Here is a 23,311-nt window from a genome sequence, read left to right as displayed (position 1 = left end):
TGAAACAAGCTCATGTTAGAATTTTTTTAAATTCTAGGGACATTCTAGGGAAGTGTTAGCAAACTCAGATGCTTTCAGGGGCCAGGCATATAATGGAAACAGTAAAATTGTTGGATGTAGGATGTCAGGAGTGATAGATGTTAGAAACGGTCGAGCCTATTGAAAGGCGTCCAAATTAAAAAAAACAAAAAAATTACACAAAAGCTTATAAATTTCCCTGTGTTAATGTATCTCCAATCCTGTGTCCTGGGGTCAGTATGTGTTAGGATTTTTGATTTGCAAGTGACAGAAACCCAGTTCAAACTATTTTAAGCAAAAAAGGAATTTACTGGCTTCTGTAGTTGATAAAGATACAGACTTAACTTACAAAATCAAAGGAACCCACTCAGGAATGAGAACCAAGGATTTGACATCAGCACTCTTTCCATCGCTCATCTGTGCTTACTTCCCTTTCTCACTGAATGTTGGTTCTAGGCTCTCCTACTGCAGTCTGCCTTCTCCACCCGGCAGGAAACCAGAAGGGAGTTGTGTTCCTCAGAATCTCTGTCACAGTTTCTAGAGAAGGATTCTGGTTGGCCTTCCTAGACTAATCACTCTTGCCAGTGATTAGGCAGTCTAGGACACATGCCTATCCTCTAGCCAGGGGACTACCCTGTTTCCCCAAAATAAGACCTGGCCGGACAATCAGTTCTGATGCATCGTTTGGAGCAAAAATTAATATAAGACCTGCTTTTATTTTATTATAACATAAGACCCGGTCTTTATGATATAATATAATATAATATAATACCGGGTATAATATAATTAATATAATATAAGACCGGGTCTTAGATTAATTTTTGCTCCAAAGATGCATTAGAGGTGATTGTCCGGCTAGGTCTTATTTCCTGGAAATACGGTATATACTTTGTTAATGGAAAGAGGAAATGGGTATAGCTTTAGGCACACAAAGTCAGTAGCTGCCATAGTTCATTATAATGAAAAACCTTTAGGTCGAAGAGATCTGGTATTCTGTTTCCTTTCACTTAGCTTCTAGGGCAAACTCATCATGACATTCAGGAGGACTTTTAAGGGGAAAAAAAAAAAAAAAAAACGTTCATTTCATGAAATGAGATGTGATGCCTCAACTGTCACCCTCTCTCATTTGAAAGCAGAAAACTATGGTTGGTTTGTTTTTTTCTCTCAGGAAGCAGATTGAATACTGTCCATACATGTTGTCAGTAGATGGCATGATGAAGTGAGCTTCCAGCTGGAGTCCGAGTATCCTTATTCTAAGTCTCTGGTTTTACCAGCTTACTCTGAAGTTGGGCAAGTGGTTTATCTCTTGTTCATCTCATTTTCTCATTTTTAAAATTCTTACCCTGCACAAGGTCCAGCTGCTTGCCGCATGAAAGCCACAACTCAAGAGGTGAGGTTGGTGGAAAGACAAGCAGGTTTATTCCAAAATGCCAGCATTAAGGGAAAACAGTGGACTGCTTGTCACAGAGAAGACTGCCTCCCGTCTCAATACTACCCGAAAGGTTTTATAGGCCTGCTAGAGGAGTTAGAACAAAGGAAAGGAGAAGCTGGTCAGGCAAGCTCAGGAAAAAGGTTCTTTCCAGAGGCCAGCCTACCCCAGGGATAGGAGTGGATCCCATACAGATGCAAAACCTCTCCCAAGTTGAGTCCTAAGTAAACAGAACTGTGGAAACTGGTCTGCATAGTAAATGTGTAGTTAAATGATTAAGGTTTGGAGGAAAGGAGGCAGAAAAAACAAAAGTTTCCAAAAAGTCCCAAGTTAAATTACACTTGTTAAATCGAATTATACCAGAGGTCCAAATCTCAAAGTGAAAGATGTTGTGCCAACATTACAATCCCCCGTCTTACCAGGTTATCCTTATGGGAACTATTAGTGCTTGACAATATAGCCTGTTTATAGAAGGAGAAAATTAATGCAGGGAGGTTAGCTACTCACTTATATCACTATGCTAAATCTTATTCTTTAGTAGTTTCTGTGGCTGTTTGCTTAAAAAACAAACACAGGTTATTCCCAAGAAACTTCAAATCTTAGGAAAATATAACACTTTGCTTTTTAAAAGGTTTCAAAACATTTGCCAAGCGAGTGCAAATGGGCATGTAGTAGTGTGGTACAAAAAGACGATTTTGTTTCTGAGGAAATTAAATGATTTTTTGCAAAAGGGGTGGAAACATCTATTGAGTTGGTGTTAAAAATCTTATTGTGTAGATGATTATAATAGGAGTCTTGGCTGAAAATTACAGAACCTCCTTAGCTAACTTACACAGTAAGGGAGATTCATTGTCGGGTATAGAATGCCCCTGGAATCCAAGGACAGGCGTGCCGCTGGCTGGGCCTTAGGGATGGCCTGCAGTGAGGGACTGGAGCACCATAGGGAACCCAGGAGTTCTGACTCCGACTCTTAGCTCTGCTGTCCTCTCTCTCCTTGTCTCTGATTCTCTCTTGTTTTCTTGCAGACTAGTTTTTTTTTGGTTTCTTAGTCTACATGGCAGACAATGATTACAAAAAAGCTCCTGAAATTGTAGCTGATTGGAAACAGAATCTCAGTCCCAATTCTTCATTCCCAGTGAAGGGCCTAATTTATCTAGCTTGAGTCAGTGCTCATTCCTGGACCGATCACCTGTACCCAGGAGCAAAGCCAAGTTAACTGTATAGAAGTTGGAGGGAAGGGGTAATATCTCGGAAAAGGGATATGTTAGGTGGAAAGTCCAAGAAGTATTTACCAAAGTACTGAGACACAATACAACGAAGATGATAATGTATAAAATGATTTATAAATTGACAGAAAGTAAAATACTGATAATCTTGTGGCCAGGTAGTGAGTATGTGAACAAATACAGTGTGTGTGTTGTGTTGAGTAATCCTAAGAGCTAATTAACATATGTAGCAAAAATATATTTTAAAGATGCCAGTATGGATAAACAAAATGTGGTATCTCCATACCATAAAATGAAGTACTGGTACATGTTGTAACATGAATGAATCTTCAAAACATGCTGTGTGAAAAAAGCCAGGCACAGAAAAACCACATATTGTATCATTTCATTTATATGAAATATCCAAAATAGGTAAACCTATAGAAATAGAAAGATTAATAGTTGCCAGGAACTTTGGGGAACGACTGTTAAAGAGTACAGGATTTCTTTTTACAGTGATGAAAATGTTCTCGAATTGGATAGTGGTAATAGTTGCACAGCCTTGTGAACATAGTGAAAACCACTGAGTTGTACACTTTAAATGTGTAAATTTCATGGTATATGAATCATATCTCAATTTTTTTTAAAATGCCATTCATCTATAATGTGCTGTGGATGAGTTTTTTGGGTTTTTTACTTTATTCTTTTTTTGAATCCATGATATGGATAAGGACAGACTCTTAAGCTTTGTTAAAGTTAAAGATTAGAAGTTAGTAGATTGATGTTACATTATGGCAGTTTAAAATTATTTTTGAGAAAATTTAGATTTCTGAATATATTTAGTTAACAGAAGACTAATCATAGCACACACTTTCAAACACTCGTGGTTGGTTGTGCCTCTCTGATTGACAGTGAGATTGCAGTGGTTCAACTGGACATTAATTCTGCAAAGACATTAAATGTTGAGACTGATAAAGACTATCTTCAACATATGTACATCACTCTATATATCATTTACCTACCGCTGTCCGTCTTGAAATAGCTAATGGACCACAGCAACTCCCTTTCCTTCCCATCCCCTTCCAGATCTATTGCTCGGAAACCCCTTGTATCTACAATAAGAAACGGGGGGAAAAAAACCCAGTCTTATTTGTGATCTTTTCCTAGAGTTGATCTAGGGCTGGGTCTAAAGTGAGCTTCTCCAGAACTGGTTCTGGAAAAGCAGTGAAGGAGAGAAAACAGCTTTTGTTATGTTTCCAACCGTCACTACCATTTTTTAAGCCCCAGCTCGATGTTCTGGTCTAATTCTTCATGCCTTGCTTCTCAACTCACTTCAGATGCTTTAATGAAATATTCAGGAAGCTGATTTAGCATATTTCTCTTAAATATAACAAAATCTTAACAATTTGAAGTATCCTTAATAAGATGAGGGCTCCCATCTTTTCTTCCTGCCAGTTTTAGTGTAATACTGGATGATTTTTTTTCCCACAGAGATGACTAGGTCATTAGGCTCTGTTGTTATTAATGCAATAATATACTTCAGGTACCTTGTCTTACGTTTGCTTTTGTGAACTCATCTGTGGCCGTAATTATCATCTGTAATATTTTTCTTCCTGGAAAAATGCTGATTTTCCAATAATATCAATTTTAAGAAGGAACCTTTGAAACAAGCTATATGCACATTTTAAACTACCTTTATTCTGAAGACATGTTTGAAGAAAACAGACCTCTAAAAAAGACTTCTGAAAAGTCAGCAAAGCAAGTCATAGTGGAGATGTCTAACGCAGACAGGAATGACAACAAACCTAGACAAACCAGCTTCAAAAACAACTTGAAAATCAGAGGGAAAATAGAACTTGGGTATAATTAATAAGTGTCACAACATTGCAAGTGGAGAGGGAGCCTGTGGGAAACAGGAACCCACCCACACACTGGTTGCTGACTTAAGCAAAGAATCAAATTGTCATGGTATTCAAAGAGGTAAGACAGCTAGTGGCTATAGAAAGAATGTGCTGAAATTAAAACAAAAAAAAGAGGAAAGAAAGAAAAATGAGCTAAAAATATTGATGGTGGCAGTCAGGGTAGAACGGAGGCCATAGTGCAAAGAAATAGGTGGTACTAAAGATTCAGGAAAGACAGGAGCTCCCAGTTGCAGTCTCAGATAAAATAGATTACAGAGCTGAAGTCATGGGGAGTTCTCAAAGTTCACCATTGAAGTGTAAAAAAGAACATTACAAAATAGTAGTGCCAAGCACGTCAGAGGTATTATGTGTTGGTGCACTACCTAATGCATGACTGATTATCTGAACAACAGAACAATATATAGAAAATAGTGAAATTCAACAGACTAATAATAATTTAATAGAACCAATGTATCTAGAAACTGGATTGAGGATATACGATCTGTTAAAAAGTAAGGCTGTCAGAAGTAGAAAAGGATGGAATGTGTAACTGATAAATAATCAGGAAAAATTGTAGAAAACTTTTCTGTATTGAGAGTATGTGGAGTTCCATCTAGGAGCTATTTTTTAAGAAAAAATAATCCCTTGTCTTTCTAGGCACCTATTAGTTAATTTTTTAAACTTAAAACAAAGATAAGTGATTAACAGCAGAAAAGAGAAGATTTTAAAATGTAATAGTCCTTAGTCCTTATTCCTGAGTCCTTAGTCTTTGAAGAATAAAAAAATCCACAACAAACTAGGAGAAAGCATTAGGTTCCTGGATATCAGACCATGGAGTTTCCTACAGATGGAGATATTTTGAAAACAGTTACAAAAAGTAATGAAACTTTGAAAGAACCTTATCAAAAGGTATTTAACTGTTACATAAAGAAATAAAATTAACCAAGTCTTTAACTGTGCAATAGAACGTTTTGCAATGATAACATTCCCAATCTATACTGTTGGTTACGGTAGCCACTAGTCACGTGTGGCTGTTGAGAACTTGAAATATGGCTGGTGGGACAAAGAAACTGAGTTTTTTAACTTTAGTTATTTTTAATTTAAATTTAAGCACGTGTGGCTAGTGGCTACTTCACTGGACAGCACAGTTTTAGACCAGGGTACGTATTGCTAGGTAGGTGTGTCCATGTGGACTCTCATAAGGTATTTCACATTTTACCAGGGTAGCATGAAGGGAAGGAGGGTAAGTAAGCAAACCTAACAATGAAAATTTTATGTCACTCCAGAGTTTATAAACTTCTTAATTCATAAGACAAAAATAATGAGAATTATGCTGATATTTTCATACTAGAAAAGTCAGTAGAAAAAAAGCAAATTGAAGATACTAGAGGAGGTATAGAAGGTACCTATCAAATTGTTACTAGTGCTTACCTCTGGAGGGGTGTGGTATTGGGACTAAAAGAGAATTTCTACTTTTTACTGTACATACTTTAGTGTGTGTTTACATTATCACTTTGTGAATCTTAAAAAAGAAAAGATATACTATGTAATAAATATATAATAAAATGTAATAGAAAACAAATGAACAAGAAAAATAAGATTAAAAAGTTCTTTGAGAAGGGAAGAAAATAGTCAGATAGGTTATCTTTTGATTTAAAGTAAAGTACAGAATTTTACATCTGCTATAGAAATCCTGTTAAATTAGAAAAAGGAAGAGACAGGAGCAATAATAAACCTGTCGAATGATTGAATATAGCAGAAATGCACATTTCTAATGTTTATGCACGTAGACTCATTCATTTTATTAAAATAAAATGGTATAGTGGTGATTACTAGTTTAAAAACAAAATTCAACAATCCGTTGCCTATAAAAGACTGACTTAAGGGCCGGCCCACCGGCCCACTGGCCCAGTGGCTCAGGTGGTTGGAGCGCCATGCTCCTAACACCAAGGTCACCGGTTCAATTCCCACATGGGCCAGTGAGCTGCACCCTTTACAGCTAAGACTGTGAACAACAGCTCTCCCTGGAGCTGGGCTGCCGTGAGCAGCCAGAGGTTGGCGTGAGCTGCTGTGGGCTACCATGTACCGCCATACGTGAGCGGCCGTCTGCTGGCAAGAGCTGCCGTGAGCTGCTGTGAGCAGCCGACCAACGACTGATCACAACTGGTGACCGACTGCCTCAGCCTGGGGGGAGCGCAAGGCTCCTAATCCCAGCATGGGCCAGGGAGCTGTGTCCTACACAACTAGACTGAGAAACAACGGCTTGATCCAGAGTTGTGGCGGGGCGGAGGCAGAAGAAGGGGGGAAAAAGTTTAAAAAAAAAAAGACTGACTTAAGCTTACTAAAGGATAAACCAGCCTCCCATGACCAAGCATACAAGAAAAGCAGGACAGCCCAGTCACAGCTTAAGATAAAGTCAATTTCAGAGCAGAAGCCAAAGAGAAAGAGTTCACAATTAGTTTTGCAGAAGAAACATGGGAGACACACATTGGTAGAATTACTTATGGGCGAATTATAGAACAGCTGACAGAAATGCTATAGAAGTAAGTAGAATGGTACTTAAGAGGAGTCACAGTATATGTAAAAGAACTTTGGAGATAAGCAATTCGGGTACTAAAACTTGCTTTTGCCACTTGGTCTTAACCTCTCTGGTCCTCCACTATCTGCAGGGAATGTGCCGGATTAGACGACCTTAAGTTTTTTCCCACTTTTAAGTTCTGTAAGGCTTCAATATGTGACTGTCAGCATATGAAAATTAAGCAGATAATGAATTAATAAGTTATAAAGCTGAATATAGCAAGAAAGGTAAAATCGACAGGGAGAAAGCCATGGTAATTAAGGAAATTTCACCGATTTCCTCCTTAAAAAATTGATTTAAAAGGACTTTCAAAACAAGTTTGGACTGGAGTCTGAGAGAGCCCAATCAATAGCCCTGGCTTCTAGCTTAGTTCTGAACATTGAGAAATAACTCAGAGGAGTTGTATAAGAATCACCTTTAAGGTGATACAGGCCTAGCTGGAGGCCATGTGTTAGTGTGCAGGCCAAAAGGGTTTGCAAGCTGAACTGCGGAGTTAGACTCACCACCTGGCCTGCCCCAGGCCATAGGGCCAAGGTGGCATGAAGGAAGCCGGAGAACTTGGGGACCTTTGTGGAAACCCTAGGGTTTAGCACACCACATTTACTCTTCCCACATTTCCTGTTCAGATGAGTCATCCTTTCTTTGAATAAAGTGATTAAAGGGTGGAGAGAGACCGTAAATATTTGGGAGAAAACCCTTCCTGAAGAAACCAGAGGAGAGGGGAAAGGTGTATAATCTTAAGTGCTATATATTCATTGTGGAAAAACCTAGATAAGCAAAAAGAAGAAAATGCATTCTCGGTTATAAGCTCACTCCTGCAGATAACCACCGTCAGCATTTTGGTGTCTGTCCTTCAAGACTACATGTTAGAATATAGGTAAATTTTAAGTAAAATTGGAATCTCATGTATAGTATGATAATTTCCAAAACTAACCAAATCCTGGTAAATGTAACTCAGATTAGTTGTGGACCTCTCCCCAGGATCATGGGTGCAGGAGGCGTGCCCTGTGGAGCTGCCCAGATCAGGACATCCTGTCCTCTGGAAGTTTCCCCGGTTCTCGCAGCTGGACCTGTAGCTGCTGGACCTCTACTCCCTGACTGCCTCTTTTGGTCTAGGGGTGCATACATGTACCTGACCCAAACTGGGCTGGTCAGATTTCTTTTTCTTCAAAAAGTTTGGAATTTTAAGTTGAAAGAGATTGGAACTCACTGTTGCCAAATCACATTAAGTCCATAAACTATATCTGAGGTCTCCAAAGCTGCTTTGGTTCCTATTTCTCTTCAGACTTGCTAAACTTTTTTGGGCTTTGTTGTTTTTCCTTGGATTAAAAATGAAATTGAAGGATGATAGAGGATTTTTGGGGCAGTGAAATTACTCTGTAAGGTACTATAATGGTGGACACATGTCATTGTACATTTGCCCAAACCCTTAGAATATACACCACCAGGAGTGAACCATAATGTAAACTGTGCACTTCTGGTGATAATGATGTGTCAATCAATGTAGGTTCATCAGTTGTAACAAATGCACCACTCTGGTGGGGACGTTGGTAATGGGGGCAGCTGTGCAGGTGTCCAGGGGCAGGGAGTGTATGGGAAATCTCTACCTTCCTCTCAGTTTTGCTGTGAACCTAAAACTACTCTTTAAGAAAAAATGAAGTCTTAAAAAAACAGAAACTGAACAAATTTGTTGGTAACTTACAAAAATAATTTCCTTAGTGCAAATTTTAGAATCTTTTTCAAAAAAAAATTATTTCCAAGTAACCTCTTGGTGGAAAATGGCATTCGACATTGAGGTTAAATTTTAATACTACAACTTGTTGCCAGTAGGTGGAAATGTAAGAATTCAAGAGGAAAGAGCCATTTGCCACACATTTTCAAGGGAGATTTTGAATGTGGCAAGTCTTCTAAATTTTTTCCAATGAAATATGCTTATTTTAGTTCACTGATTTTCAGTGGATCTCAAGAAGAGTAGTCTCAGCCCCAGAGTGCACTTGGGAAAATTGTGAGGGTATTTTGATCGCCACAATGGGTAGGGATGCTGCGGACTAGATGTCTTAAGATGTCTGAGACAGTCGAATATTTGTTCTGCATCCCTCCTGACTTTTCGTATATTCCCCCAGGCTAACCCCTCTACAAATAGAAATTGATAGTTTTGTAGTACTTATTAATACTAAAAAATACTCATGAAAAATTAAACAAAAAGCTTGTAAGTTAGAAGATGGTTGTTTTGGTTTTCTATTGCTGCATAGCAAAATAATTAACCTAGTAGCTTTAAACACTATTTATTATTAGCTCATGGTTCTATAGTCAGAAGCTGGACTTGGCTGGGTTCTCTCCTCAGGGTCTTGCAAGACTGAAATCAGGGTGTCAGCCAGGCTGATTGTGGGGGCTTTGGAGAAGAGTCTCCTAAGCTCATTTCGTTTGTTGGCAGAATCCTCTTCCTCGTGGTTGTAAATCTGAGGTCCCCATTTCCCCCATCACTCTTGGCTCTTGGAGGCTGCTCTCTAGTCTTTGCATACGGCCCCCTTCATCTTCGAAGCCAACAATGGCTTGTAGAATCCTTCCTGTTCTTTGAATATCTCTGACTTCCTCTTCTTCTACCAGCAAACTGTTTTTGAAGGGGTTCACCCTGGTTGGGTCAGGCCTACCCATATAATCTCCATACCTTAAAATCAATTAACTTGGGACTTCAAGTCCCAAATCCCTATACTGCAGTATCTAGATTAGTGTTTAATTGGATAACCAAGGAACAGAAATCTTGGGGAATTATCTTTAGAATCTGCCTACCACAGTTGGTATGAAGAGGGAACCTAAGTAAAGTAAAGATATCATCTCAAAATAATTGAGTAATATGTTTGCTTGGCACATTCTGTTCTGTAAGTATTACAGCATTTCCAGCTTGCATATTTAGTTGAAAAGGATTTCAGTGCAATAGTGTTGTTACTGCAAAAGCGATGAAACCTTGAAAATATGTAACAGGAGATTTGAGATTCCTGTTCACACTTAAATTACATTGATGGAGACATAGATCTTACTGGATTTCTTTAATACGGACTATTTTAATAATATTTCATGTTATTGCCTTTGGGAGAGATCATTAGTTTTTCAGCTTTATCCCAAAACTATTACCAATCTATTACACAACTGCTTTATTACTTCTTGCGTTACTGGGTGTTTTTTTTTCCCCTAATCTGTCTTCTATTCCTTATCATACCATTCAAAGAAAATGGCCTCCAAGGTCTTTTCATAAACCAGACACTGATTCTATGTCTCAGTGGGATTTCAAGGCAAAAGGATAAGTTTTCTGTGATAGTTTCTTTCCCTATTCTATGGCACAACCTAGGGGATTATTTTGATACCACACTTGCAAATGAGTAAGACCTAGCTCATTTGTAGTAATATTGTACTTCCTAATTTCCTCTACTTTGACTGGTATTTATCTTGGCACATTATTCTGACTTCACTTAAGATTACCCCTATTCACTTGAAACCTATGTAACTTGACTAACAATTGTCAACCCAATAAACTTTAATTTAAAAAAAAAGATTACCCCTATTTCTATTATTATCTTAGTACTATTTTTTATAGTACTGTTAGTCTACACCTTTGGTCTTTTATTTTCCTGTATTCGTGCAAGTGGACTTTGATATTCTTGTTTTGAAATTCAAACTTATTTATTATAAGTTGGTTCATATATCTGACTGCTTCATATGTCCCCAAACATTACTGAAATACATGTTTTTTTAATAAATTACTTTGTGTTTTATTTTTTCTTTACATATCAGTTAGGACATTGTATTATTCTGAAAATTTTGTGTAGGTTGTATCATCTATGAATTTCATTTCAGAATAGTAAAGGAGGCATTATAAAATATATGTGATCAAATGGGGCTATTGGATCCAATAGGACTAAGACCTACTGTTTTATCATGCAGAGGAAACAGGACAGCCCTGAAGCGCTATCTATATCTATCTATCTATCTGTCTGTCTATCTATCTATCTATCTATCTATCTATCTATCTATCTATCTATCTATCAATCATCTGTCTCCTTCCCGGCAATGTCCTATTGTTAACCAGCACCCTGGATGTCTTGCCACATACATGGATAGAGTAGGTTTTCTGTCTAGGCACTGTCGTCTGCTTGCCTCAGAGCATGTTCTTCCTTCATGTCTTCCATTCTTCATTGTAATCTACGTGTATCTTTTCATTTTCTTTAACTTTTCAGTAAGGTTCAGCTTGTCGTATAATATTCATACATTTCAGATTCTTGGCAGTGGTTTGTTTTTTTTAAAAAAAGGTTATAAGATTTGCAGTATATTCTTTTTTTCTCTTTTCAGTTATCAACAGATTTGTGCAGCTTGATTTTTTAATCCAAGCTCCCTCGACCCCTCCAAAAAACAATTTGGTGAAATATTGTAGTTCCCCCTTATCCGCAGGGATTGATCCCCATTAGATCTCTAGTAGATGCCTAAAACTACAAATAGTGCAGAACCCTACGTATACTCTGTTTTTCTGTATGTACTCACCTTTTCACTTAAAATAAGCACTTTACCGCTTCTCTTTGGCATATTCGAATTGCCAGCATCACTGCTCTTGCGCTTTGGGGCCATTATTAAGTACAATAAGAGTTACTTGAACACAAGCGTTTCAGTACCACAACAGTTGATCTGATAACCAAGATGGCTCCTAAGTGACTAATGGTTGGGGAGAGTAAACAGTGTAGAGACGCTGGACAAAGATGATTCATGTCCTGGGCAGAACAGAGGGAGACAATGAGAGAGTTCATTGTGCTACTCAGAATGGTGCACAATTTAAGTCTCATGAATTGTTTATTTCTGGAATTTTCCATTTAATATTTTCAGACTGCAGTTGACCGTGGGTAACTGAAACCATGGATAAGGGGGACTACTGTAATAGTTTTTGACGAGTCTGATCAAGCATGTTTTAGATAAGCTAAGTCTTCAAATTATGGCCTCTGTAGATATCTTATGAAACTAATGTACAATGAAATACTATGATAGAAAAATCAGTAAAGTAGAAGTAAAACCTAGGTTCTTGATCCTGGACAACACTTACTACCTTGAGCAAGGTGTGCAGCTTCTCAGCTTTGGTTTTCTCATCTGCATGTAGAGATAATCTGTCCTGCCTATCTACCAGGGTAATTGTCAGGTTCAAACAGAATGACTGCTAGGGAAATGTAAATTCTAAAATGCACTACAATAGCTGTTAGGTTTATCATTTAGAAAAGCTTTGGTCATTAAATCTTATAGATGGCTTCAGATTATTTCTTTACCACAGCCAACCTGGTACCAGAGTTAAAGCAATGCCATATACAGGATGAATTGGGAGGGGATTTAGAAGAACATAACTGGCCATTGAGATGAAGAGGAGCTAGCAGTCTCACCCCAGGCACTGAAATTAAAACAACAGTGAAGACAGATGCCAGAAGTATTGGCAGGACTTGGAAACCAGTTGGACTTGGAAACCCGTTGGACTTGGGGATGAGGGGAAGGAAAGAATGATTGAACCTCAGAAACTAGGAGGTTGGTAATCAAGAGGCATATCAGGGATGAAGGAAGGAAAGGGTGTGCTTCCCGTTGAAGCATGCCATGTTTGAACTGCTGCTGGAACAGTTAGCTGGAGATTTCCAAAGGCAGTTTGGAACACGGGCCTGGAGCTCAAAGAAATCTAGGGTTAGCGATTGAACCAGGAACACCCTGTAATGAGATCATGGAGTGAGACAAGGTAGGAACTAAGAGTGTAGTTTTGTAGAATGAATGCATTAAAGGGCCTGCCAGGCAGAAGGAGCCAACAAAGGCTGTTCTGAGCCCATGTTCCATGGTCTGTGACAGTTCTGTTCTGTAGAATATGGGACATGGCAGTTAATACACTTAACTTCTCTTACAGATTTATATATTATAAAAGAGGTCCTTGACATCTGATAGACTGGTGGGTGAGATTTACTCCTTAGGAACTCTTCCACAGATAAACTAAAAACTGACCAAGAATTTATATTTTTTTAAATAGCCTGTAGCCAAGTTTAAAAGTGAAATAATTTGTTTTCCACATTCAATACTGCTGGCAGACACTGCTCTATCCTTACTGAAAGGCTAATTTATCTGAAATAAAGCCGTGATATTATTGATCATTGTTTACTAATTCTCTTTTTTCCTTTTTTCCTCTAGATTTTACATTGTGCAATAGGTAAGTATAGAATTATCCCCCTTACTATGTACAGTGGATTCTGTTTTTTTTAAAGTCATTAATGATAGGTTGATTTGATTCTTACTGAATATTGAAAAAACTAAACTATTTAATCATTATATATAAAATTGCTTAAATTGGTATGGCTTTAGGTTTCTAAAATCGCAAGTATTATTTAGATGTTATCACTGAACATTTTATTAACTGTCACAGCTATTTTGCTCTATCAATGTAAAGAAGACTCTCCCACCTTCTTGTTACAAGGGTATCAGAGAAACTAGCATATTTATAAAATTGTGACTTGAGTTTTGGCGCTATAGAAAGCCCTCTCTGGGATCACTTAAATGTTATATTCTTTATTTTTACCTTTAAAATGGGAGTACTGCATATATTGGCGTACCTCTCAGATGAATATTTATGTAGGAAGGATTGGCAATGTGTAAGTATAAAGGGTTGGTTATACAAATGTCAGAGATTTCTGCTAAAAGCAGATACAGTGTGTTTTATTTTGGGGGCAGGGGAAGGGCATCAAATTTTGCTCTGGAAGTAGAGGCATAGCTTCTAGGCTGGGGTGGCTAAAGCCTCTAAGTAGAAATCAATTTTGGAAAGTTGACAGACCCTGTGGAGTAAGCCTATAGTGGTTTCTCAGCATCCAGGCTTGTGTCTCAAAGGGAGGATTTGAAATTCGTACTTGTTCAGAAGCCCGGAAGGTGCATCCATACCATTATGACCCTGATCAGTTTAATTCTGCATCCAAACCATGATGGCTGTGATCAACGTAATTCACAAATTAAGTGGGTTCTTAATATATTCAGGGCAATGCTCTTGGCACTGGGGAATTCAGAGCTGAGGAAACTTACAGTTCAGGTGGACACGGAGCACACTGTGTAGGTCTTGCAGGCGTCACTCTGATACCTGGCCCCATCCCTTTTATGGAAGACCAAAAAAGCATCTTCATTATAGAGTTGTACCTTGGCTGTTTCCCACTAGGAAAAAAGGTTGACAGTCAGGGATTTCTCAGATAACTTGCAGAATTTTATATGCATGTTTCTGTTTATTTGGGAGCTGAGTGGGTAGAATTCATAGCTTTGATTAGATCCTCAGAGGAGGGTGTGATCCGAGAAGAGATCCTTTGAGAGAGAGATTTGAAAGGGACTTGGGGACTCATCTATCACATGGTCTGCTTTCCCAGAAAAGGTTAAAGGACCTGGCATAAGTCACATAGCCGGTACATGGTGAAACCTTGCTTGGAACCAGACCACTCTGGGCCAGAACCTGTCTAACTGATTTGATTTTATGGTGAATGGGTTTTAGCTGATGTATCATTTTGATTCTTTTTCCCTCTTTCTTTCGCCTCCTCCCCTACTCTGGTTCTAGCCATTGTTTCTCAGTCTAGTTGTGTAGGACACAGGTCCATGACCCATGCTGGTATTAGGAGCCTTGCGCTCCCCCGGCTGAGGCATTCACTGCCGGCCGCTCGTGGCCCATGGCAGCACACAGCAGCCTGTGGCAGCTCGCGCCAGTCTCTGGCTGCTCACAGCAGCCCAGCTCCAGGGAGAGCCGTTGTTTGCAATCTTAGCTGTAGAGGGTGCAGCTCACTGCCCCATGTGAGAATCAAACTGGCGTCCTCCAACCACCTGAGCCACTGGGCCCCTCATTTTGATTTTTATGGTGAATGGGTTTTAACTGATGTATCATCTCACACACATTTCCTTTTTAATCCTTTTTCTACAATTTGGAGATGAAAATATTTGTCCCTTAAATGTTAACCATGAATTTTAAACATAAGCTTGCAGATTGGGAGATACATTTGCCCAGAGTTCTGGAACCACTTTAGGCCTTCTCCACATATTAAACCCTGTGCCCCCTATCCTCTCCAGCTCTCTTAACCTTCAGCTGCCTACAAAGCTGTTCAATGCATGTTTTCTGAGCATATGTACTATTACTTTAATTAATATTTCATTGTATTATAATACCCAGATTCCCTGTATTTGTCTTAGAATTTATTCTCGTACCTCTTTATCAAATTTCTACCCCTGCAAATAAAGTTTATGACAAGAATATTCATTCATCCCAAGAACATTAGTGAATGCCTAGCAGGTGGCTGCCAGAACCTGTTGGGCAGTGGGAGTAGAGAGGTGAAGCGGCACAGGCTTGGGTGCAGGAAACCTGCCGTCAACCCCTCTGAGCTCCTGTGGTGGAAAGCATCCATGGACTAGCATCCATGTCACACTCTGCTCTGATGGTTTGTTGACAGGTGGCCCGTAGCACACAGTAGATACTTAAAAATTCCCTCTTATTTCCTTAAGAACGTTGTTCCGTCAGTGATTCTCCCGCATCATTACCTTTTGTCTCTGTCTTTTCCTTCTTTGCTCACAAAATGCTCAGAGTGGTCCATCCTAAAACTCATTTTTAACCTAATCTTTGATGCTACAGTCCTCCCTTACAAGTACATAATTCCTCTTCATCCCTTTTACAAAATTTATGGTAGACTCTTTCTACTTCTTCACTCCCATTTATGCCTTAACCCAACAGTCAGGTTTCTGCCCTCATTGTCCTACTAAAATTACCCTCTGGTCTAAAATCAGCAACAGTTTCTGCTAAATTCTGAAGACACATATGGAACTTACTTCTGAACGAATTGTCTCCTCCAGGAGAGCCTGCTCCTTTAGCTTCCGTTGTGATGAGCCCTGCTTTCTTTTCTTGTCCTCTGTGGTTCTTCTCTTTCTTTGGGGCTTCTCTTTCTCTTCTTGCCCCTTATTTGTGGGTGTTTCCAGAGTGGGACCTATCTCACTGTTCCTCTGACTGAGCATGGCCTTTGTGGGTGATTACTTCCCTTCTCATGGCGTGAGATACTTATGACACTAGCTTCTTTAACTCTAAGCTGCACCTACATCCCAGACTCCAAACTTGTCCGTTGACCTTCTGGATATCCATTCCTGATTGCATACCTCCTCCTCAACGTGGCTCAGACTCCCAGACTTGTTCTGCCTCCCCTGTGTCTTGTCCATCTCCAGCTATTCAGTGACCCAGCCTAGACCTAGAGCTCGTCGATGGTGCCTCCTTCTCACTGACCCACACTCCCAGAACCAGTTGGTCATCAAGTTTTGTCACTTCTATTTCCTGAATCTCAGATTGTCCTGTTTTTTTCATTCCTGTTCAAGGCCTCAACGTGTCTCATCTTGACTCCTGTACGGGTCTCTCTGAACTTTTGGATTTATAATACTAGTAACAGTAGTAAGAGCTACCATTTATTGAACATTTACTGTGTTCCAGTGCTTTACATTCATTATCTCACTTTCCATCTTACAGTTGACAAGACGGGCGCTTAGAAGGTTTCATATCGCGCTACAGTTCACACAGCTATTGAGCTCTGTAGCCAGGAGCTGAACCTATGGCTCTGTGTCTCCAAGTCCATGCTTCTTCACACAGCCCTCAAGGGATTTAGTTAAAAGGATAATTCTGAGCATGTCACTTCCCTTCTTAAAACTCTCCGTTGGTTTAAACTTCTTCATGATTTGGGCCCTGCCCATCTGCCAGCCTTACCTGTGTCCATTTCCTGCTTCCCACTCCATGCTTCAGTGACCCTGACCTCATGTGTGCCCCATGTACCATGATACTGCACTGCTTCCTGCCTCTGGTCTGTGCCAGACTTTGCACTCTGCCTAAAATGAACAGCCCACACTTCAGCTGACAACTGTCCACCGACTGACTAGATTAGATATTGTTCCTCACTTTTTCTGTAATACCCTGCGCCTCACCCTTTATTATACTTTCCGCAGTGTACTATGGTATGTCACAGTACCTGTATCCCCCACCAACGCCCACACCACCATTCTGAATTTTTTGAGAATGAGAACTGTTTCTTATTGATTTCTATATCCCAACACCTAGTGGGAACTCAGTGAACATTTGATCATAATCTTACAAATTCTGGTGAAAATTTCCAAAACTTATTTCATAATGTTTTCAGTTACTTAAAAAAATTAATGAGAATAATAAAAATTAGGATGTTTCTAGCATTAGCCTAAAGTCAGTGCTTTATTTTTTACTCATACAACTTAAGTTTATTTTTGGAATGATGGTTTATTTTCCTGTGGCTTTCTAAAAGTTTTCACTGTAACAGCTTGGTCTTTTAGAAACTTGTTAGAGAGCCTTGAGCTGTCTTTAGTTTACATACGGTTGATGAAAAGTCTCGACTTCAGTCAGACCTGGGTTATTTACTAGCTGGGTGACTTCTAGGAAGTAATTTAACTTTTGTGTACCTTCATTTCTTTATGAGTAAAAGGGGAATAATAATACATACCTCATAGGGGTGTTGTGAAATGAAATGGGACAATGCATGAAAAACAGCACAATGCCTGAAACAGTGATGTTGAAAATTGCCCAATAAAACGGTAACTGTTAACTAACTAAAGCAATGCAGTGTTATAGAATGTTAAAAGTTTTATTCTGTCCCTAATGTATATATATATTTAGATTTGTATAAATGTAACTCTTGCATGTTCTTATTTTTCTTAAATTACCATTTCAGTGTAATTCAGGGCCACTAATTCTTAGGATGGGTTGGAATTGCTTCTTGTTTGTGGTTGTAACAATGCAACTTGGAAAAAATAGCCTCCAGAAACAAACTAAACTTCCATGTGAGAGGCTCTTTTCTGTGAGGAAGTCAAGCCTTCTTTCCTTGCCAATAGGTTCCCATGCCCCAACTTCTTCAAAGTAGGTTGTCCCAATAATCAATAATCCAGGGACAGGATTTCTCAAATGCTATGGTTGCAGCCCTCCTCAACCTAAAATGTGTAGTGCTTTACATTTATGCAATAGTTTTCTTTTGGAAATGGGAAAAATTTTTTAGAAACCCACTTTGAGTAGTAGTCTTTCACAAGGCTGTTAAGAGTTGTGCTTTCTTTATTCATGTGGGACGGTTTGTATTGAGAGAAGTTTAATCTGTTTTTCCATGTTGTGTTCAAGGTTAGATTATGGAAGAGACATGGGATATGGGGTGGTTCTCAGATAACTTTGGACTATGGTTTCCCCCTTGTTGGGATGGAAATTAGAGGTAGACGGACTGGAACTGAAGGTACTCTTGGTAAGATGTGACGTTGTGCATTTGATGAACCGTTGTGTTAGAAATTACACTGTCAATATAAGTGACTTAGGAAATTCTCTTTTGATTGAAAAATGTAGAACAGGTATCTGAACAGGAGCCCAGTCATAGCCCAGAGGATATCAATGCAAAGTTGAGTAGCGCACTTTGATTTCATCAACACAATGACGGAAGGCCTTGCACTTAGGTGTATCCTAGATTTCTGGTTTCAGATATTTGCTGTATGTGCCAGCTTGCAGTCCTCTCAAACTGATGACACCTTTTATTTAATTTTTTGCAAGTCCATTTTAAGAAATTCACAGTCACCTTAATATTAGTAGGTGGCATATGGTTTCAGGATGGTTTTTCATACAGGTGGTAACAAACGGTGCCAGGAGGGAAGGGGAGCAGCTGCTGGGGGAGACAAGCCCCACAGGACCCCATCTCCTCCTAACAGAAATGTTTTCCCTCCCACCAATTGGAGTGAACTAAACCCTCTTTACACTATAACACCCCTCCCCCACACTTGGGAGGGTCATGCTTTTTATCAGTCATTTACGGTGCAGTATTGTAAAGGAACTGCGATCACTTACTAACACTTGACACAGAACTCTCCCCGTTTTTGCAGAAGAAAACTCTGAAAGGGAGGCTTTCCGGAGGGACGGGATAATGCCTCCAGAGTCGCTCACCTGGAATTCTGCTTTCACCCCTCACCCAGCCCTCGTGGGTATACCTGGACACAAAAACATAACCGTTTTCTTTGAACTTTCTTGGAACAAACACTGCTTTCTTTGGTTTTACTTAGCGTAGTTGACATTTTAAAAATGAACTTTACTAAATCTTGCAGAAGAACAAAAAGGGATTAAGTCTCAAAAATACAAACAGTATAAAAAGTCTATTCCCAAAATAGTAGTTTCTGATCCTGAGATTTAACTCTTTTCTGTGGCTGGGAGCCGACAGACATGTCCCGTGGACCTTGCTGGCTCTTCTGCCCTGTTCTTATTAGCAGGCTCAATTCTGGGGACGCACTTTCCCAAGCCCATTTACTGTCCCCCTCACAAATATGAATACAAAAAGTTTCTGATTCAGATTCAGACATCGCTGTCTGCCTGGGGGGGAATGAAGGTGGGGGCAAGAAGGATCCCTTTAAGGTGGGAAAATAGACATAACCTTTCCCAGCAAACCAGCCTGTCTCTGCTCCTAGGGCTTCTAAGGCTCGCTCGTGGAGAGCATCCTGGGTGCAGTGGGGAGGTTAGAGGCCTGGGTAGGAGGTTGCCAAAGTCAGCCTTCACCTCCTTGCAATTCTGCCCTTGTCATTTGTTCAGTATAGTGGTTTTCCAGCATCCTAACACCAGAACTCTGTATCAAGACCATGTGAGTATGTTCAAACCATAATCTCCCAAATCAGCCAAGGCCTTCAGACCAGACTGGTTTAGGCTCCATCTATTTTGGCTCTTCATCCTGTTGCCCCCTGATCAGATTTTGCCCCCTCCCCTCCAGATAAGCGAAGAAGGAAAGAGAGTTTTAGAACCTGCATCTTCTGCTCCCAATGCGCAAAGCTTCAGTCCCTGTTCTCCAAATAAACCTTGCTTTTGCCAATCTCCATTATTTTGTACGTACAATTTCCTTAGCCTGTTGTAGTGTCCAGCTTAGTTTTTCCCTGTTCTCTGTGAATATACGGAGATGAAAGGAAGGGAGAAATAGAACGTGCTTGTTAGGAGCCCAAAGTGACTAAGCATGGAAGGTAGGAGACTTCCTCAGAGCTCATACACACGGCCTGACACCTAGCAAGCACTCAGTGCGTTGTAGCATTTCTGCCATTGATGATTATTGGGCAAAACTTAATTCCTGAGGGTTGCTGTGCCCACTTGGAGTTCAGAGGGAAAGCCACAAAGAGACCCTAGACCAGGGAATTATACCCTCTGCCATCCTTGCAGGAACAGCTAGAGGTTTGGTTTGAATGGGAAACTGTTACTGAGATACTTAAAATAGCTTCTCTGTAAGATAATATTATCTTGCTGTCCGGTCCATCAGGAGCCAAGCTAAGGCAAATGAGCCCTGGCAGAAACACTACTAGTTGTGTGACAAGTCAGGTATCCTTCCTCTAGGCCTTAGTTTTCACATCAGAAAAACGAGAGGTTGGACTAGAAAATAGATGGTCTCTAACATTCCTTTCAGCTAGATTTTCTGAACTTTCTTGGAATTGTAACTGATGTCACTTCAGAGATGAATGTCAGTTATCTGAGTAGTAATATAAAAGGATGATATGCTAAATATATGAGTATTAGGAAACTTGCTTCAAGTACAGTAGTTTTAGTACAGTTTTTTCCTCTTAATGCATTTTGAAAGCCACATCAGAGAGCAGGATTTTCTATGTCATACATTTACCCACGATCATCACTAGATGGCACCCTTGTATTAGTAAGGAGATTTTTCTCAGAAATTACAGGAGCTCTAATAAAAATAGATAGTAATGAATCAATAGCTGTAATAGAGGAATGAGTAAGTAACCAGAGAAAAGAAAAATAGATGTTTTTCTATCACTGATGACTTGGTCATTCTTAATATTTGAGGTAATGAAAAGCTGGAACTTCCCACATTGCCCCAAAGAAGGTTATCTTATAAATATTTCTTAATTGTAAAGCACAAGGTATCGTTAAAGTTAAAATGAGCTTATTTTTTAAATTAAAAAGCTGGAGGCAAAGAACTTGTTTCAGAAGTTCTCTGATAAGATGGTTTGTGACAGTCTGAAGTCAATAAACCTGGCGTTAGTTCAGTGAAGCTGGAAAAACCATCTAGTGACAGTTGAGTAAATTCCATTGAACTAAAAAAGGTGAAAGCTTGAATCATCTTTTAAAAAAGAATTATTTGATTTATGATTGTATAGCAAGAGTTGAATTGTTAAGTAATGTATTAATAAAGGGAGGAAGAGTGCTGATTAATGTTTAATAGTGCTATGTCTTTTATTCTGTAGAGCTTTCCTGGGAGAGAAGATATTTTCTTCTCTTACAGTGAATATCTTTCCACTGATTTTTTCTTTTAACAAGATTTCCTACCTCACTGTGTTTTTTAAATTAACAGTCTGCATTTAAGATTCATCCATGTCTTGGCATGGCTTCATAGCTCATCCCTTTTTATTTCTGAGTATTCCACTGTATGCATGTACCAGTTTCCATTTACCTATTGTAGGACATCTTGGCTGCTTCCAATTTGGGATTATTATGAGTAAAGATGCTGTAAATATTTCCAGGCTGGTTTTGTGTGGACAAAAAAATAATTTTGTAATTTTAGATCAGTTGAGTATACACATCGTAGCACAATTGTTGGGTTGTATAGTAAGATTACGTTTAGCTTCGTAAGAAACTGCCAAACTGTCTTCCAAAGTGGAGATCTTTGCATTCCCACCAGCTATGAGAGTTCCTCTTACTCTGGGTCCTTACCAGCAATTGGGATCTTGAATTTTAGCCCTTGTAATATGTGTGTAGTGGTATTCTTGGTTTTAGTTTTCATTTTGTAAATGACAAATGATGTTGCATATCTTTTTTTTCCCCTTTTTTTCCCCTTCTTCCGCCTCCCCTCACCGCCCACTCCAGTTCAAGCCGTTGTTTTCTCAGTCTAGTTGTGTAGGACACAGCTCCCTGGCCCACGCTGGTATTATGAGCCTTGCTCTCCCTCCGGCTGAGGCGGTCGGTCGCCAGTTGTCGGTCGACCACTCACAGCAGCTCCCGGCAGCTTTCACTGGCTGCCGGCCACTCACACTGGCTGCCGGCCACGCTGGCCACCAGCCGCTCATGGCAGCACACAGTAGCCCACGGCAGCACTCAGCAGCCCATGGCAGCTCACGCCAACCTCCAGCTGCTCATGGCAGCCAAGCTCCAGGTAGAGCTGTTGTTCACAGTCTTAGCTGTAGAGGATGCGGCTCACTGGCCCATGTGGAAATCAAACTGGCGACCTCGGCATTAGGAGCACGGCGCTCCAATTATCTGAGCCACCGGTCCGGCAAGAGTCTCTTTTCTTAGTCTAGGGAAAGGTTTGTTGATTTTGTTTTATCTTTTCAAAAACAACTCTTAGATTCCTCTATCTTTTCTATTTTTTCTAGTCTCTGTTTTATTTATTTCTACTCTGATCTTTATCTAATTTCTTTCCTTCTCTTACCTTGGGATTTAGTTTGATCTTCTTTTTCTAGTTTTGTGAGGTGTAAAGTTAGGTTATTTAAACTTCCTTTTTAGAACTACTTATGCTGCATCCCATAACTTTTAGTATGTTGTGTATTCATTTTCATTTGTCTCAGATATTTTTTGATTTCCACTTTAATTTCTAATTGACTAATTTTGCTCCTGATGTTGGTTTCTAGTTTCATGCCATTGTGGTCAGAAAAGATACATATGGTTTTAGTCTTCTTAAAATTAAGATTTGTTTTTTGACCTGACGTGATCTATCCTGGAGAATATTCCATGTGTACTTGAAAAGAATGTGTATCTTGCCATTGTTAGATGGAATGTTCTGTTTATGTATGTTAGGTTCATTTGGTCTATAATGTTAAGTTTGCTGTTTCCTTATTGATTATCTGTCAAAATGATCTATCCATTGTTGAAAGGGGGTATTGAAGTCCCCTACAATTATTGTATTACTATCTGTTTCTCTCCATTTTGTTCACATTTGCTGTAATATTTAGTGCTCTGATGATAGGTGCATAGGTTAATTTAAAATCGTTATATCCTCTTGATGAATTGCCCTCTTTATCATTATATAGTGATTTTCTCCATCTTTTGTGACACTTTTTAACTTAAAGCCTACTGTGTCTGTTATAATTTAGCCACCTCTATTTCCTTTTGGTTAACATTTGCATGGAATATCTTTTTCCAGTCTTTCACTTTCAGCTT

At 39.4% G+C, this 23,311-nt stretch overlaps 1 protein-coding gene across 1 annotated transcript in view; it reads left to right on the top strand.

The window, feature by feature from the left end:
• HACD2 (3-hydroxyacyl-CoA dehydratase 2) overlaps positions 1-23,311 on the top strand; it is an 88,368-nt gene that overhangs the window by 3,039 nt on the left and 62,018 nt on the right. The window contains 1 exon segment of the mRNA XM_033127098.1: positions 13,324-13,342. Coding sequence (XP_032982989.1) covers positions 13,324-13,342 — 19 coding nt within the window.

Source organism: Rhinolophus ferrumequinum, chromosome 2 (assembly GCF_004115265.2).
Source record: "Rhinolophus ferrumequinum isolate MPI-CBG mRhiFer1 chromosome 2, mRhiFer1_v1.p, whole genome shotgun sequence".
Classification (NCBI taxonomy): Eukaryota; Metazoa; Chordata; class Mammalia; order Chiroptera; family Rhinolophidae; genus Rhinolophus; species Rhinolophus ferrumequinum.
Note: the sequence above shows the minus strand (reverse complement) of the source record. Positions and strands in the feature narration are given on the sequence as shown.